The sequence below is a fragment of the Cuculus canorus genome, chromosome 4 (assembly GCF_017976375.1).
Source record: "Cuculus canorus isolate bCucCan1 chromosome 4, bCucCan1.pri, whole genome shotgun sequence".
NCBI lineage: Eukaryota > Metazoa > Chordata > Aves > Cuculiformes > Cuculidae > Cuculus > Cuculus canorus.
Window position 1 is genome coordinate 34,924,189 of NC_071404.1, and position 16,767 is coordinate 34,940,955.

Consider the following 16,767-nt stretch of genomic DNA (forward strand, 5'->3'; position numbering starts at 1 on the left):
CCAAAGCCGCATCTTTCAGTTCCGAGTGCCCGCATCGGTAGCCTGGAAGTCTTTCCTTCCACGGGCGGTCCCGCCTCCATCCCCGCCCCCCGCAGGCACCGCCCCGGCTGCGCAGGATCCCGGCACCCGCACGGCTCCCCGTTCCCCTCCTCTCTCTTTCCTTCCGTGCTCTGCGAGTGAGTATCCGCCCCGGCTGCCCGGAGGTTTCCACAACAAAGCCGGGCGGTGTGGACACGGCGGCTGCGGCTCCTCGGGGGTTGCGGCTCCGCGGGGAAGCGGTGGGAGGCGATGGGGAGCGGAGGTGGGAGGGCGCTCGTGGTCAGACCGCGGTGGGAGGCGTGCTTTGGGTATATAGAGGCATCTCGTATTTTTAAATCGTTACATAATCCTTATTCTCGTTATTTTCTTAACGTGTTGTTCGTCTCCGACTCGAGTCCCGGCCTGAGCGACGCGTATATAGGTGCCTCCCGAGCGCGTGGTGCGCTGTGCACCGGGGAGGGTGTCGGCTGGTTCTGGGCAGCCGGAATCGAGTCGTGCCGCCTTGAGACACGTTCTGCAGCCGCTCCGGTGCCGTGCCCGCCCCCTCTGCTGCACTCGGCGGCTGCGAAAGACGGGGGCGATCTCCTCCTGCACCGACCCTCGGTGTTGCCGGAGCTTTGGGAGCGCAGTTTCTGCGCCGTCTGTAAAGTTACAGACCAGCAGGGACACGTCGGAGCGATGCTTGAATAGAGTTTAGTGAAGTAATTCGGTTGGGTTTAATTAGTAGGAGTTAAGTCCGCTGCAGTGGTCGTTGCAGACGGCTTGCACGGGCGATCATAGCGTTAGTCACATCCTCAGGGCAGCGGAGCTGTAGCTCTTGCCCTGCACTGGGCTGTCTGTGTTCCACGCTGACGGTTCCCAAGGTGGGGCTGTAGTTTGGAAAAATAAGCAACCACCAAACCACTTTGATGCTTGTGGATTTGTGTGGAGGTTGCAAAAGGCCCTTCTTGGCTGTCACTTGTGCTGCGCCTGCAACAGAGCAGAGGGACGAATTCATCCCAGAGCCTCTGGGACAGGTGATGCAACAAACAACAAGGGATGTCCTGCTGGTGAAGCTCTGTTTTCTCGGGAGTTTGCGCAGCATGTTGGGGAAAACTGACATTTAAAAACATATTGCAGTTCACGTCACTTTTATGCCCCGCTGAAGTTTTTCCGTTAAGTGTGTGTTAAACAATTTTTCAGAAATGAGTTTTATTCTAGTATGCAAATATTTGCATTTGTTGATTCTTACTATAAAACATATTGAAAGCGTCTAGTGTTTGCATTGGGACATGTATATATTCAAAAATTGTGCAGGTAAAATATCTGTGCAACATTCATAGAAACAGCAGGAAAACTGTTGGGGATGGGATGACTATAACAGATACAGCAGTGCTGCATCTCTTTTGTATTCTTGCTTTTGTCTATGGTGAGGTGCTCAATAGAGAGTATCGAGTGCCTTGTGCACTTTTTTCCTTCTATGAAAAAAATAGTTAATTGTGTTTTTTTCAATAGAAATCGATTGCCAGAGCTCTTAGTGGAGAGAGGACAAAGTTCCAGAAAAAGTTAAATTCTTCAGGGGAGCTATTTGAAGACTAAAATGAAGTAATGTTTGCTGGAAAATTAGTCACTGGATGTTAGCATAAGAATGGATTTGTGAAATAATTGGCATTTAAAAATCTAATTTCCAAAAATTTGTACTCGGCTTTTGGAATGCTCCAAGCTCTCCCATCACTTTTACCTGTTTTTATTTTGTAGGATGTATGTTGTTCCTTTTCATTTTCTGAGCCTACATAATCCTTGTAATGGTATGGAACAGAGTCTGGAGAGAACAAGTAATTTCGAGGTGTTCTCTTCTTTTTTCTTGTGGGACTCGAAGCTTTTATGACCTACTGGGATTTTGGTTTTGGTGTTGTGCTTTCCTATGTTTAAAAGGGCTTTCAGAGAGTCCTGTGTTTCTGCATAAGACTTGCATGGGCTCAGAAGGGCACTCAGAACTGCAGAGCCTGTTGAGACTTTGATAGTGCAGTTGTACAGTCCCTTTAGAGACTTGACCGAGCAGCACATGCAGGTGCTCCTCTAAGGAGTATTTAAAAACTTGCGGGATAGGTGGCACATGGTTTTCTGTGGCATTGGTGATGGGAACTTCTACAAGCTTTTTTAAGTCTGCCCAGTCAGGAATCAGATTATATAATAATATACTGTGAGCTTAAAGGTAAGAGCCTCAAAGTGAGCTGGCTCCGAAGTGATCCTAGGTGTCTCCTTAAATTCATGGGAGCTAGACAGACTCCTAATATGATGGTGCTCTACCCTAGCATTTTGACCAGAGCTACTTCGGAAAGGTTTTTCGTTCTTTGTTTTCTGGTCTTATGCTCAAGCAAGACTGTTGTTGGAGTGATCTAAAACACAACCTGTGTTCCTTGGCTAAGGTTTTCCTATCCAGCATTCTCAACTGATTTTCAAGTCACAATTCAGTCATAAATATTTATCATTCTTGAAGTGTTTCATTGTAGTAACATAATAAAAATTGGAAGTCCAGGAAACCGATGTTGAATTTAAAAGAGCTCTATATTTCAGTATTTCATCTGTTTTTCCATGTTGATATTTCTCATCTGAAGAAATAAGCAAGTCTTAAAAATATAATGTGAGAGAGACTTATCAGGAGGTCTTTACCTCATTTGCCGCCTCTGAAAAAACATAAATATGCTTGGACTATTCCTAAGTGATATTTTAGGCTGTTCTTTGTACACTGATTTGGTAACTGAATTTCTGAACTATGTAGATCTGTACCAGACAGTGCTTGTTCCTCTTACATAGAAATATATTCACTGAAAATTGAAATAATTGCATCTTATTTTCAGTGGCTGTGAAGAATGTGATTTCTATCTCTGTAAAACTGATGTGTATTTTCCAAACTCTGATAATAGGTCTCATCTTGTGGTCACAGAACCTCATATCTATTCGATCTGTGTGGAAGCACCTCTGTGCAGAGTGCTGAGGGAAATAGTGACAACATGCCTATTTGTGTAGTCAGGTCACTAAGCGTACTAAATCCATTACTTTTGAGGCACGAATAAACTAGTTCAGGGAGCATTTCTGTTATTTGAGACAGTTAATGTTGTGCCACTTGGAAGGGATGGCCTGGTATTCTGGAGTGTGATGTGATTTATCTGCTGCTGAGCTCTGTTAGTAGTTTGTGAAATGTTGTAGTTGCTTCTTTCAAGGTCCTGCCATCTATTTCAGGACTGGCAAAGAGGCAGATCTAGAAAATGCCCAGGTAAGTGGCACAATATAGATGGTAAACTCTTGGATGCAAATATCAATAATCTTGAACTCTGTTATGCCTTTTGTTTTGAGATTGGACTTCCCAACAGTAGCAGGTGGACATCTGTAGATTCTAAGCGTTTCTGGACCATACCTTTACTGCACCCAATGAATGAGGCAGGGGTACGGGCTGAACACAGCTGGTCTGTGACAAGGTGGGAGTAGATGGGACGTTGCTGTACAAATACTGGTGAAAGAATTGTTGTGTCTTGTTTACTTTTGAACTGTGATGAAAGATGGGTTTATGCCTCCATGTAGTTTCAAGTGGGGAATGATCAATGGTGGTTTGAGAGCTTGAAGATGTACACGGAGACTTTTGCTGAGGCTGGCATCACCTGCTTGCTTTACTTTTTGAAACAGATGATCAACATGGAAATGTTCTTTACACGAAGCAGGAGAAGCGGAGTATCGATTCCCATTTGGAAAATGGCAATACCTGGCTCTCAACAAGTTGTCCCCGAGGTAGCTGGAGGTGGGACTCTTCGAGGCAGTGAGAAACAGTAGGCCCGTGAGACTTTTCTGTGCGTGGCATCACTTATGCTTGTAGAGATGGGGAACTTTATGAAGGAAATCCCTCCAGAAGCTGCTGATACTTATGTCAAACAACATATGATTTGTTGTCCTTACATTTTATTTTGATTGTGAGCTGCTTCTGTTCCCCTTGGGTTTGGAGGGCTTGCTGGTCATTTTCTTGGGATTCTGAGTAGTGAGTGAGTATCCCATGACCTGTTTAGTCAGGCCTGATAGACATCATTATTAAACCTCAGTAGTCTGTGACCCAGCCTTTCTGCTCATGAGGTTACAAGGTGACCTTCACTGAAGAACAAACAAGCTGCAGATCAGCACCTCTCAGCATAACGTATTCCAGATTTTCAGAGTAGGGGAGTGGCTTAGTTTTGGCTCTAGAGGAGCTGTTTTTCTTTTTCCCCTCTCTTTTCTTTTTGATTTTTTTTTTCTTTCCTTTCCCTTGTACATTAACTTGAAAGCCTTTGCCCTGCAGTCATCTAGGGCTCTCTGGTGGTCATGTGCTTTCATTTGCTCTAATAAATGATGGCAATTGACTCTGTTCCAGGACTTTCTACTACTCATTTGCTGAACTGAATCCTTGCCTGAAGTAACTAGGAGACTTGGGGCTTTCTATTGGAATCCTTTTAAAAGGACTCCAAAGTACTTTGGAGCACCTCCAGTGGGCCTACGTCTGTTTGGAGACAGAACTGCTGTTCTGAGGCCTAACTCGTAGGTTTGGGAGTTACTGAACTACTGTAGGTTACCAGCCTACGGAGAAAAATCTTCTCCTTTGTGTCCATCAGAGAGAGCCAGGGGGAAAAAAAATCAAACCAAAACAAAGAAAACAAAGAAAGAAAACCTATTTTCCAGCTAGGAGAGAGAAAAAGACAATGAAAGGCATTAGAGAGTCAGCTGAGAATTGGCTGGACAAGTGGTTTCAATGTAGTTCAGATCTGAGCTTGAATTAGGTCCTGTCAGATCTGCTCTGTGAGGGACAAGTGGTGGTTCCATGGCTTGTTCGAATTATTGAGTTCAGGCGCAAGTCTGCTACTGTCTCATGAGTCAACAACAAGAAGTTTGTCATGAATCAGCAGTAAATACTTGTATGTGGGTTGTAATCTGAGCAAAGGAATTCACCCTCGCATAGTTATGTCTGGGTGGTTGTTCAGCAGCAACTTGGTTACTTGTAGCTGGACAGAACCAAATTTTTCTTGGAGGTGCACCATGAAAAAGGACAGAAGCTTGTAGTTGCAAGATGTAACACAGGAAATTCTGATTAAAAAAAAAAAATTCACAGTAAGGGTTGTTAAACAGTGGAGCAGGTGCCCGCATAGGACTTGAAGGGTTCATCAGTGGAGTTCTTGGACATTTGATTGGACAAAGCCTCGAGCAAAACTAGATAAAACTTTGAAGCTGACCCTGCTTTGAGCAGTGGAGGGGACTAGGTAATGTCTACAGCATCCTTTCCAACCTAAATTTTTCTGTGGCTCTAATTCCAGCTCCTGTTTGCTTTGTGGTGTTCTGCAGAGTAACTTGTGTGTGCATCCACTAGCCATCGCGTCTCAGGGTGTAGAGACGGGTTCAGTGCAGGCTCTATGACTGTGCAGAGGAGCAGAGCTCGGATAATTTGTAGTGTTGGAGTTTATTCTGAGCTGGAGTTGAGGCCTTATGTTTTGTAGATTGGTTATAAATGAATCATGGTTTGGATTGAGGAAATCTATACCCAAGTTTGAAGAGCATATGGTCTGCAGAGCTGCTGTAGCAGAATATCTACTTGGCAGGCTGGTTGTTTCATTCCTGGGGGGTTTCCCTCAGGGAAAATAGTTCCACCTATTTCCTCCTTTGAATGCTCTGTAGTTTCTTAGTAGCAAAAGTGAAAGCTTTAACTACAGAGGAGGTAGGTAGGACTGGGTATGAATGGTTTATCTCATGGCAGGAAGCAGTTATACTAGTTGATTTTTACCACTATTGATTGTACCTGAGAACAAACTAAATTTTTGGTTGGCCTGTTGTATAGGTTTTGACTTATGTTTCAGCATTTCCCTTCTTTTAAACTAAACAAACTGTCAGAAGTTGGACTTCCCTAATTGTCTTAAAATTTTTATTGATCTCTTCTAGACTTTTTTCAATTCTTATTTATTAAACCTCAGCTAAAAAATGAGGAAGGAAAGGAAAAGGAGGGGTTGGGGATTGAACTAGTGTGTTTTTGCATGGTAACTTGTTTCATGGTTATTTTTTAAAATGTTAGACAATGAGTTTAGCATTTTCACCGTCTCCCAAGTTCACCATGCAAAGAGGTGCTTTGGCAGTCACCAGGTTTAAAGGGGCAGGATCCCTGACAGAGGGCACATAATGAGTAAATAGAGTCAGAGGATTTGGCAGTGCCCTAAAGAACATCTGCCATTGATAGAATAAATCTTTTAATTAAAACACTTCAACTTTCCAACCCCTTAGTGCAAACCCTTTCTTCTGCCCTTTGAGAACAGGAGGGTGAGTTCTTGTTCTGAAGAGGTAAAAATTTTCATCTGAAAGGAGAGTTGCTGTCTGTGGGAGCACTAATTATACGGGCCGGGAGAAGATTGCCTGTTTGGTTACTTCTTTCAGTATCAATTACACTTACGAAGTAAAATTAATAACCCTAATCCAGCAGGTGACTTATTGGAGCTGAATACAACATTATTATTGCTTCTGACACTTGCATATGTGCTTGTTAATGCATCCTAAGATCATGTCTGCTCCTTTTTCTTGCAGGGAACGTGTTGTTGACTCATCTTGAGCGTATTATAGCTGTGCTGTATTATGGCCTTTGTGGTGATGCACAGTATGCACACAGTAACATCAGAAACTTCTGATTCAGCTCACAGCATGCGTAAGAGGCTTGTCTTCCCCTTATATTAAATATCAGACTCTCACGATGTCCTGAAAGTGCGTAGGGCCTTCAGAGGGTGTATAGCATGCAAATTCAGCATGGTGTTCTGTGTGCTAGGAACTTGTATGTTACTAAACAGAAGAAAACTCAGCTTTCCACTGTATCAGCCAGTCTCTTCCTTGATTATGAAAGCAGAATACTTAAAACAAAAAAAAAAAAACCCAAGAAAATACTGCTTGTACTATAATGTTGAGTGAAATATTGATTGGATAACTTCGAGGCTTAACCAAGGTTAAAACACAGAGTCTTTCACTAAGTACTTAATGAACTTCATTAGTTTGTAATATTCAAAAAATGTTATCAAAAGCCAGTATATGTTCAAACACAAAACCACATCTAGACCTGTATCCTAAGTTTTTACGTACTATCCTGCCTTTGCATAAGATACTTTGTACTGCAGCTATGCCTAAAGGCCTGCTGCTAGGCATTATCTATGAAATTGTTTTGGGTGGTGTTGTAGTTGGCAGGGGAAAACACTCAAAATGTTTAGTGTGAAAAAGGTCCTGATCTTTGTTTAATATGGAGGAGGGTGTCAAAATGCTGCCTGTACAGGAGCTGAGTGTTTTTTGCTCTTGCAGTGTCTGGGTAGTGAGAACACAGGTACGATCTTGGTATGTATTCAGATGCTCGGTGGGTGCATCGGCCTCTTGACAAGAAAGTGTGGGTCCCTGCTGCCATGACAGCCAGACTGCATGTTCTCCTTGCCTGCTTGGGCACTGCTTTCTGATCTTAAATGGATTAAGCTTGGTGTTTACAGGTGAACGGATTAAAAAGTGCTATAGACCTGGAGGAATTGCAGTGAGGAAGAGACAGAAGAATCTAGGGTAGTGGGTGGGTATTGCAGTTACAACAAATAGGAGGCGAGAGGTAGAGGATTACACAGGGAGAGGAAATATTGCAGTAGAAAAAGATCTGACAAATAATTAGTGGCGAGCCTGCTCATTTGAGTTGTTCGTATTTGTGTTAGAGAGTTTCATGGCAGAAAGCCACAGAAAGTGTATAGTTTTTTTATAAACAAATATGGTGGTCATTAGAATTAGCAGTTAAGTATTTGACTCTAATGATGATTTTCTTGGGATTTCAGAGTTTCATTTGTTGATTCTGTATTTTAACAATTGATAATGTAGCAGAACTCCATACTTCTCACAGAAATAAAATTGCACTTTGCCCTGTGTTTATAGAGGTGTGAGAGTGTGTGCGTGCGCACTCAGCCTATTTACTAATTTAGGCATGGTTTATCAGCAAAATTACTCCTGAATTGCTGCTTCTTGGCAAATTCCAGCTCCATTAAGGACATTCTAGATGTATTAGGGAAGTAGGAACCAAAAATACCATCTCTACATCTATTTCCTCTTGTTTGTTTTTAATGGAAACTGCAAAATTAATTAGTGTTTATTTTGTGAATGATTAAGAGCGTCAGCAAGAGAAATTGACCGATGCAGCGTGTCTGTTTTCCATTAAGATGAAGGCTAAAGTCCTTAGGGATTGGTGCCAGAAAAGTGGAAAGAGCATTTGGCAATGAGATGATTAGTGCTATGACTGCTGCTCCTTGGGCAGAGTCAGTCCTGGTAGCAGTGGTTGCTGTCTATGCATCGGTTATGGTTCAGTCTTCATGGAAGACAGCCCACTGGCAGGTAAGCTATTCCTAAGTCAGCAGAGTCAGAAGATGTGTGCTCTTCGGCTGGTGGTAATGGTGGAAAGGAGTGTATGGGCTCCTTGCTATGTTTTCTCACCGTTTACCACTTCTACTCTGTCCTTTTGATGCTGTCTTCAGTTATATCCCATCCTCACTTAAGGGATTATGCTCAGAAAAGAGACATTGGAGAAGTCATGGTGTGACTATGTCTTATATCACAACTATGAGACGCTGTTAGTAGTGTCTTTTGCAGGAGTAACATTACATGAACAAAAAATATATGGACATGTGTATTATACTCAAAATCTTGTTACAAGCTCTACTAGCTGGACTGCATCCACCTGCAAACCTGGTTTTTGCCTTATCTCCTTATGCTCTTACGTGTACAACAGTGCTAACCGTATATCAAATCTATGGGTTTGAGACAAATTAAACACGCCACATGCCTACTTTTACCAATCCATCATAATCTTATCTGAAACTACAATCTGAGATGCTAGTGCCTTGCATTATGGAGAAGAAAGTTTTTTTTATTTAATTTTAATACTGTACTTCCTATATTAATTTTCTCTGTCAAATCGACTCTGCCCAAGTTGTGCTTTCTAAATAAAGAATTCGTTATTTATAGTCTACAAGTAATGCCAAAAAATTCTGCTTGGTTCTCTTCTGGTTTAGGTTGCATGAGGCAGAAAATTAAAATGATATGTTATTTTCTTCTGATTTTTTTTTTTCCTGTTGTGCATGTTTTTATATATTGAAGTGCATTAGCATTTTAGGTAGCTCCTCTAGGAGAACTTCCAGGAGTTCATACGACAGTTGGACATTGCAGACTGTGCAAGCTGCCTGAAGCCAGGGATCACAAGAAGTGAAGTGAATATGAAAAATCTCCAAATTTCATGTAGCATTTCAAATGAAGAATCTCCAGGTGTTTTACTCTTTTATTTTGTTGCTCTTGGGGGAGGTAGGTGCTTTAAAGAGTTTCTCTTTATGGTACCAAGGCTGACTTCTGCTTCTACTGCTCAATAGTATTTTCAGCTTTGTACGACATCTAACCTTATTAAGTCTTTTAAGTTCCTGGGCTTTGTGAATCTTGAAACCACAGGAGATTCCGCAGCTTCTGCTTTTAAGGTTTATTTTGTGCTTTTCGTATTTGGGGTGGATATTTCAAATTCCCCTAAAACTGAGTGCCATTTGAGAAATGGCAGGATAACCAAGTGACATCAACTTGTAAAAATACTGTATTTTGAAGTAATTTTAGCTAGAAGCTTTCTTGGGAATAATCTTGCAGTTTCAAAGCAAGCTTAGGAATTCTTTTTTCACCTTTGTTTGCCATGACAACAAACTATATATAGTTTAAGGGAGACCGTCCATCTTGTGAATTATCCCAGTTCTTCTGCCTTGGATATTTGCTTTCACTGCCTTTGGTTTTGATTTCCTTGGCTCTGAAGAACGCTATATACTTATTGATTGCAGCTTACAAAATTTGTGTAAAACCTTTTTGTAAGTAGTCCGGACAAGTACTGATTGCTAGATGGAAACAAGTAGTCTTGGATACTGGCTAATTTTGTTTGTTTGTGTGGTGTTTAGGGTATTTCTTTTTTTAACTCTCTGTATATCCTACTAGTAAGTAGGAACTTTAATACTGTACCTGACACATGCATAGGATCTAACACCAAAAATTTTTACAAGACGTATGACACAATAGGAGCAGATTTGTAGAACATAACAGTTAGCACTGAGGACCTGTGTGCGTTTGGGGTTTTTCCTTTTGGCTAGCTATAGGGTGGTCCTATGGGCTAATGGTGACTGCTGGTTTATGTGCACTAGTTTTGTGCCTGAAGCACAGTTTAAAGATTAGTTTCATTTGAAAGAATCAAGTTAGTGTGCTGTACTATGCAGTGTGAGTTAGAGGACTGTCAAGAAAAGCAGACTCTTGCCCCAAACCAAAAAATGAACACTGACGCACCGTACATCTATGACAATTTCACCTACAGAGCCCTGGATCTTAATGTAGATTGAGAATGCTCCTACTTTAAGTGCTGAAAGTCTGCAATTTGAATGGTTGTATCAGCCAAGATGATGACCACCACATACAAAAAAGTTTTGTAATATGAAGTTCAGACTAATGATAACTCATTAGCGGCTCTAGCTTAAAATGGCTGTTCTTCACCCGGGGAAGTTGTAGCTACCCCATCCCTGGAGGTGTTCAAGGCCAGGTTGGATGGGGCCTTGAACAGCCTGATCTAGTGGGATGTGTCCCTGCACATGGCAGGGATGTTGGAACTAGATGATCTTTAAGATCCCTTCCAACCCAAACTATTCTATGATTCTACCTAAATGGGCAAAATAAGACATTTCAGTTGCTCGTTAGTTAAGGCTCTCTAGCTGTTAACATTGTTTGGCTAATTTCCTTAGGAGTACAAGTTCTAATGGCTTTTGTTGGCTTAAAGTAAAGCTTTTTGGTCCAATGTGTAAGCTGTATACAGTACGGTGGCACTAAATTTCTTTATAGAAGTCACTACAGAGTTGACCCTAGCAACATAACATAATTAGTTGCAGTATTATAAATGACTAGAGCTAAAAGAGTAAGAACAAAACTATTACGCTAAAAGTGCACTTGGATGTGTTTTTACTAACCTTTGGAAACCTTTTCTTGTGGTTGCAGGTGGAACTTCATATTTCGTTATGGACCGGTTTGAAGGTATATCAGATGATGAAGTGGATCATGCTTTCTTTGACAGTGATTTTGAGGACGAGAAAAAGAAAGCTGAAGAAAATGGTGAATGTATAGAGAAAGGAAGTACAGAGGCATGTCTTGCAGACCCTGACTTAGTTTCTAATTCAAAGGATACAAAGTGTTGTGAGGATCAAAGTGAAGAAAAGCAGAAAGATTTGCAAAAGGATCAGTCCCTAGAAGATAGCACGGATCATCTTGGACATGCTTCATCTTTGTCACTTTTGCCAGTTGTGGAGAATGCAGGTGCATCTGGAGCAGCAACTGAGGCAAGTACAGGAACAATGGAGAATATTCCTGCTGGAATCCCCAAAATAGTTAAAGAAGGTGAAGAAGATTATTATACAGATGAAGAAGATAGTAGTGATGATGGCAAAAACCAGAAGGTTAGACCAAAGTCAGCTAAGCAGTCAAGCAACATAAAAAAGTCTAGCAAAAAATATACTAATATCAGCTCCTCTTCCTCTTCTTCCTCCTCTTCCTCCTCATCCTCATCCTCAAGCTCAGATACAGATTGTTCTGATACAGATTCTGATAGCTGTTTATCAGATTCTTCTCATTATTCCTCAAAGAGGAATGCTTGTAGGAACACTTTTCTTTCTCCAAAACAAAAGTTCAAGTCGGCAATGGTATTAGCGGAAGGAAAACCCAAGTTTGGTGACTACTTGGAGGAATCTGAAGACACAGTGACTGATGTAACACCTCTGTCAACTCCTGACATCAGTCCTATCCAGTCTTTTGAACTTGCAGCATCAAATGATAAGAAACTAAAAATAAAAAGACAGGAAAATGTGAACCAAGAGTTTTATGGTAATTTTGAAGAATTTAAGTACAACAAAAAATTTGTAAAACCTGTGTGTCTGGAAAATCCAATCTTATATGTGTATTTTTTTCATTAGATTCCGAGTTTGATCGCAGATATAGTCGAAAAGTCTTGCATGATGCCATGGACCTGAATCAGCTTTTGAAAGGTGACTTTTAAATTTTCTTTAAACAAAGTATGACATCTGTACCTTGTTGAGAACAATTGAGTTCTAATAGAAGAGAAAGATATTTTAGTGTGCCACATGCACTTTTAAAAACTGGTTTGAAAATAAGCAGTGTTGATCAAAGAATTCTTATGTATGTAAATAACGTTGATTTTACAGTGGAAGGAAGAAGCATGCGTGTGAGTATGTGTTACTATGCATATACCTACAAGTAAGATATACAGACAGGGTAAATCTCTAAATAAGGTCTGATATAATAAGAAATTGAATACTAAAACTGCAAATGCATTTTGAGAAATTGAGGTTTACTGGACTATGCCACAATTTACTACCTGAACTAAAATACCAGCCTTCCTGATAAAATGCTGGGTTATCAGTCTTCAAAATGGAAAGGCAGTCCAAAACTATGTTGCATGATATGATATATGCATGTATTTATATATTTAAACTTGTGGTACATTTTTGATAATGAAATGGAATTATTTGAAATTTTTTCTGAACTAAGTGTCTACCTACTAAAATACCATGAATTTGAGTAAAAATATTTTAAAGAGGAAAAATAACAGCTAATCTGTACTAAAGCTTGAGAGATTGCTTCTTGCCAATAGATTTAATAAATCTGAATAATGAAGTTTGAAAGAGAGAACTTTTATCTCTTTCACTGCATTCATTACAAACCTTCATTGTAAGGAGTCACAATGCACTGGATATTCTCATGTGCATATTTTAAGGTCTACACAGTGCTTTTATGCTTGATTTCACGGAACACAGTTTTCAGTAGTAAAATCTAGAAAGAAGAGCAGAGCTAGTCACAAAGAAACCTAGAGCTGAGTCTGATCTTGAAAAGTCCTTGTGCTCCAGCAACTCTTTTGTACTAGAAAAGGCTGCAACCACTTGTCAAAACATGAAAAGGTGTTGCTAGGCAATTGAAATTATGTCCTACATCTTTATTTGCTCCCTGATAGCAAGAAGCTATTTAATTACTAGTGATCATGGAAGGATTTGTCTCATCTCTGAATCAAATAGGTGTTATAGCTCAGAATAAGTATTCTCAGAGATGAATCTCTGGAGGAATAAGATGAGGTTTTTTTTTTTTTTTTTTCCCAAAACTGAAAAACAATTCTAAATAGCAATAAGAAAGATTGAGTAAGAGAAGAAGAATTCATGTAAGTCTGACAGCTAATGTTCCTGATTAACATGCATATTACTGCCAAGCGCCTCTCCAAATTTGCAAGTATAACATAGCTTAATTTTTGGGGGTATTTTGAAGTTTAAAAGGATTATTAATGGTGGTAAGTAACTAGTCTGGGAAAATAGGAGCTAATCTTATTCCAGGTTTTTCTGTACTCATTTTAAAACAGTGCAAGTCATTCCCCCCACCTCCAGTCTGCATGAAATGTTATTCAAGAACCGCATAGGCATGAACACTTCTTCAAGTGGGAACAGTATAAGCCCAGACCTGAGTCCATTCAAGACTATTTAGATGATCATAAGATGTTTGGAGGTGTTCAAGGCCAGGCTGGATGAGGCTTTGAGCAAGTGGAAGATACTGTGTTGTTTCTAGACTGTGTGTGGTAATTAATTCGACACACAGGTAATGTGAGCATTTGGGAATATTAGAATCTTTTGTATTTAAAAAGAATCAGAAGAACAAAGAAAGGGAAGAAATCTGTTAAAATCACATGATGTTTGAAGAACTAGTTCTGGACTACAAGAAGATTCTGATTATTAAGCACTGAGGTAGTTTGTGTATCTTAGAATAGAATTCCTTTGAAGCATTTTAAAAAAATGTTGCTATTAAATTAAAAAGCAACATATATTATATGTCATTGGAACATGTTTATGCTCATGTTGCAAACTATTTTTTTATAAGCATTTAAAAAATCACATATATATATAAAAAAGTCATACCTTTACATCTCTTAAATTATGCCTGGCCTTGATAGAAACCAAATTTTAAGTTACTCTACTCTGAATAATTTAAAATCTCACAAGTAACATAATTGGAAATCTCATAGTCTTCATGATATTTATTGGGTTTTGAATGCTTTCTAAGTGGGTGTTGCTGTGCAGCACTATAATTGATTTTAGAAATACTCTTTAGTGACCAGAACTCTGAACAGGAGATTGATAAAGATATGTGATAACTCCATCGTGTATGCTGTTCCTGAAGTGAGCATTACAGGTAGTGCAACTTGCTGTGCAGCCTCGGTTCACCCAGTGGGAAATAGCTGAACAAATGTTAGTCAAAATAGCAGAAATCTACTTGGTGACAGTAGCTGGGGGCAAAGCGAAGATAATGCTTGAAAACTGAAGAGAACCAGATTCTGCATATTGACCAAGACAAATAAAGCATATGAATATAGTCCTTATATTGCTATTTATTAGACAGGAGTCAAGCTCTGTTTTGTAAGAAGAAAGAACAACAATCAGATGTGCAGTTCTCAGAAGCTGCAGGTTGTATGGCTATATTGGCATGGCTTTCCATGGAGGGACATGTGAACAGTAGATACAACAGGAAGACAGATAAGCATATGCAGAGAAGAAATTGTGGAGCCCAGGTGTCTGTAAGCTACCACCTTACGGCATGGGGTGCATGCTATTTCAGTTGTAAGGAGCCTGCAGTTTGCGGTGGGAACAGTATTGCTAGAAACTTCAGGCCATAGTGAAAGCAAAGGTGGTGCAGGATAGGTGGATAAACTCAGAACTTTTTAGATTGACCTCTTGTTTACAAGTTTCCATATCAGTTGTGTGGCAGTGTCTGTTGCAGTTCAGAGTGTGTTGGAGTGCTCCAGGTGGAGCACTCTACCCGAGGGCCAGAGTCTGCTCTGCTTGCTCGTACTGAAGCCCTGTGGCTGCAAAGCCTGGATTACTAAAACCAGCCTGGGTCATGTTACAGTTTTGGGCCACATCGTTCAAGTTACTGGTCTTCGTGATTTCTTATTATTTATCAATTATCCCTTCATTATGCATAAAAAAAACTTGGGTTTTGTTGTGATACTGTTTTGGTACCTGTGAATGGCAGAATTGTTTAGTTCTTGGTAGTGTGCTTTACCTCTGATATTGAAAAATCGCATTCTGTTGGTGTGGTGTGCTTATTTAAAATGTGTAACATATGAATACATTTTTGCAGACGTTAGAAGTCAATGTTTAGGAAGCTTATGTAATTTCATTACAATGCTAAGGCTTACATCATGTAGCTGATTGTTGTCATTATGACTGTAAGAACTATTGTAGCACTGTGGAGTTAGACAGCTACACTACTTGGGAATTCAAATATCACTGTGTCCAAGAACATAGGCACTCAACTTCAGTTGCTCAAGGTTAGTAAGGTTTATGTTTTACAGATCTCTCCTCACTCTTTACTTCTTCTTTTTTCCCCCACCTGCATGGAAAAGAACACAGACGTGATTATAATTTTAAAGGTAGAAATATAGTACTTCATTTGCTTCTTGGCGTTATGTAGATTTCTGACAGTTATCTCCTCTGCTGTACCCTTGGGTAATAACACAAAAACGAGAATTAAATACGCCAGCGCAAAGAAGTGGATTGTAAAAAATTGGTTTTGGCAGTGCTTTCATAAGGCTCCATGTTTTAAAGCTGGAAATAAAAAATTGCAAGTTTTCTGGCGCCATTTTGACTTGATCCTGTGTGTTGATGCAATGTCTCATGTAATTTTAAGGAATTTACGTTGTGCAGATAAAGGGATGGTTTAAGCATATGAGCATGAGCTAAGTAGTCATCCATTTCCCTAGCTTTATGTCACAGAGCATTGCTCTCTATCTTCAGACTAGTCTCTTGATTTCCGAGTTGTATGCAGAAAATGCTGTGTATCTCTATCTGAATGTGTATTGGGTATCAATACAGTAGTAATGGGACTGCACAAAGTATGTAGGGTGCAGAATTTAGCACTTTGTATTTTCTTCTCTGTAAAATGGGGTTGATACCTGCTTATTTTACAGGAGTATCTGTGAGAATTAGTCTGTAAATCCATGGCATTAGCTATTATTAACTTGAGTAGGTGGTGTGATGGGGTAAGTAGGACAATGGGCCACAGGCTGAAGGCCTAAATTCTGTCCTTGGAGCTCTCACTGACCTATATGCTCTTTAATGAATCTTTTTGCCTCTTTTGTGCCTTAGATTTTCTATTGTAAAATAGTCAGGGCTCATTTGGTGAAAAGCACTGTGATATTTATATAATTATGATGGAAGAAAAAGTTCTGTTTCTGAATAAAAGCTATCATAGAAAGCTAAATAGCAGCTTCAGTTGAACATGTAGCAATTGCTTAAACGCTTTTTTGCCGTAATTTGTTCACTCAGGAAAAAAAATAAGATTTTTATAACTGAAATTTTCTCTTGTTAGGGGTGTGTTATCTGTGTGCTTATTCATGCTGAACTAGTGTATTTGTAGACCAATTCTTAAACAATATCTAAATTTAAACTAGGCTCTTCAATATTGACATAAACACCCAAACTCTACTGTTGAACTAAACATGTATAGCCTTTTCACTGAGTTCTGTTTAGTTTGTACATTCAAAGTTCGAATGAATTGTGTGTGTGCGTATACATATGCATCATTTTTGCAGGTCTAGTAACTCATGTTGAAGTAGAAAAGAAATTATGAGCTTAT

The 16,767-nt window shown here is 39.9% G+C and overlaps 1 protein-coding gene across 4 annotated transcripts in view; it reads left to right on the forward strand.

The window, feature by feature from the left end:
* The first annotated feature begins 208 nt into the window (after nt 1-208).
* CFAP97 (cilia and flagella associated protein 97) overlaps nt 209-16,767 on the forward strand; it is a 32,120-nt gene continuing 15,561 nt past the window's right edge. Inside the window, exons 1-3 of one of the 4 annotated variants that reach the window (XM_054065386.1) lie at nt 209-301; nt 11,080-11,958; nt 12,048-12,119. In XM_054065386.1, coding sequence (XP_053921361.1) covers nt 289-301; nt 11,080-11,958; nt 12,048-12,119 — 964 coding nt within the window. In that variant the 5' untranslated portion in view covers nt 209-288. Of the gene's footprint in view, nt 302-7,013; nt 9,376-11,079; nt 11,959-12,047; nt 12,120-16,767 lie in introns of those variants that run through there. The other 3 variants (XM_054065384.1, XM_054065383.1, XM_054065385.1) reach the window with 3 other exon arrangements.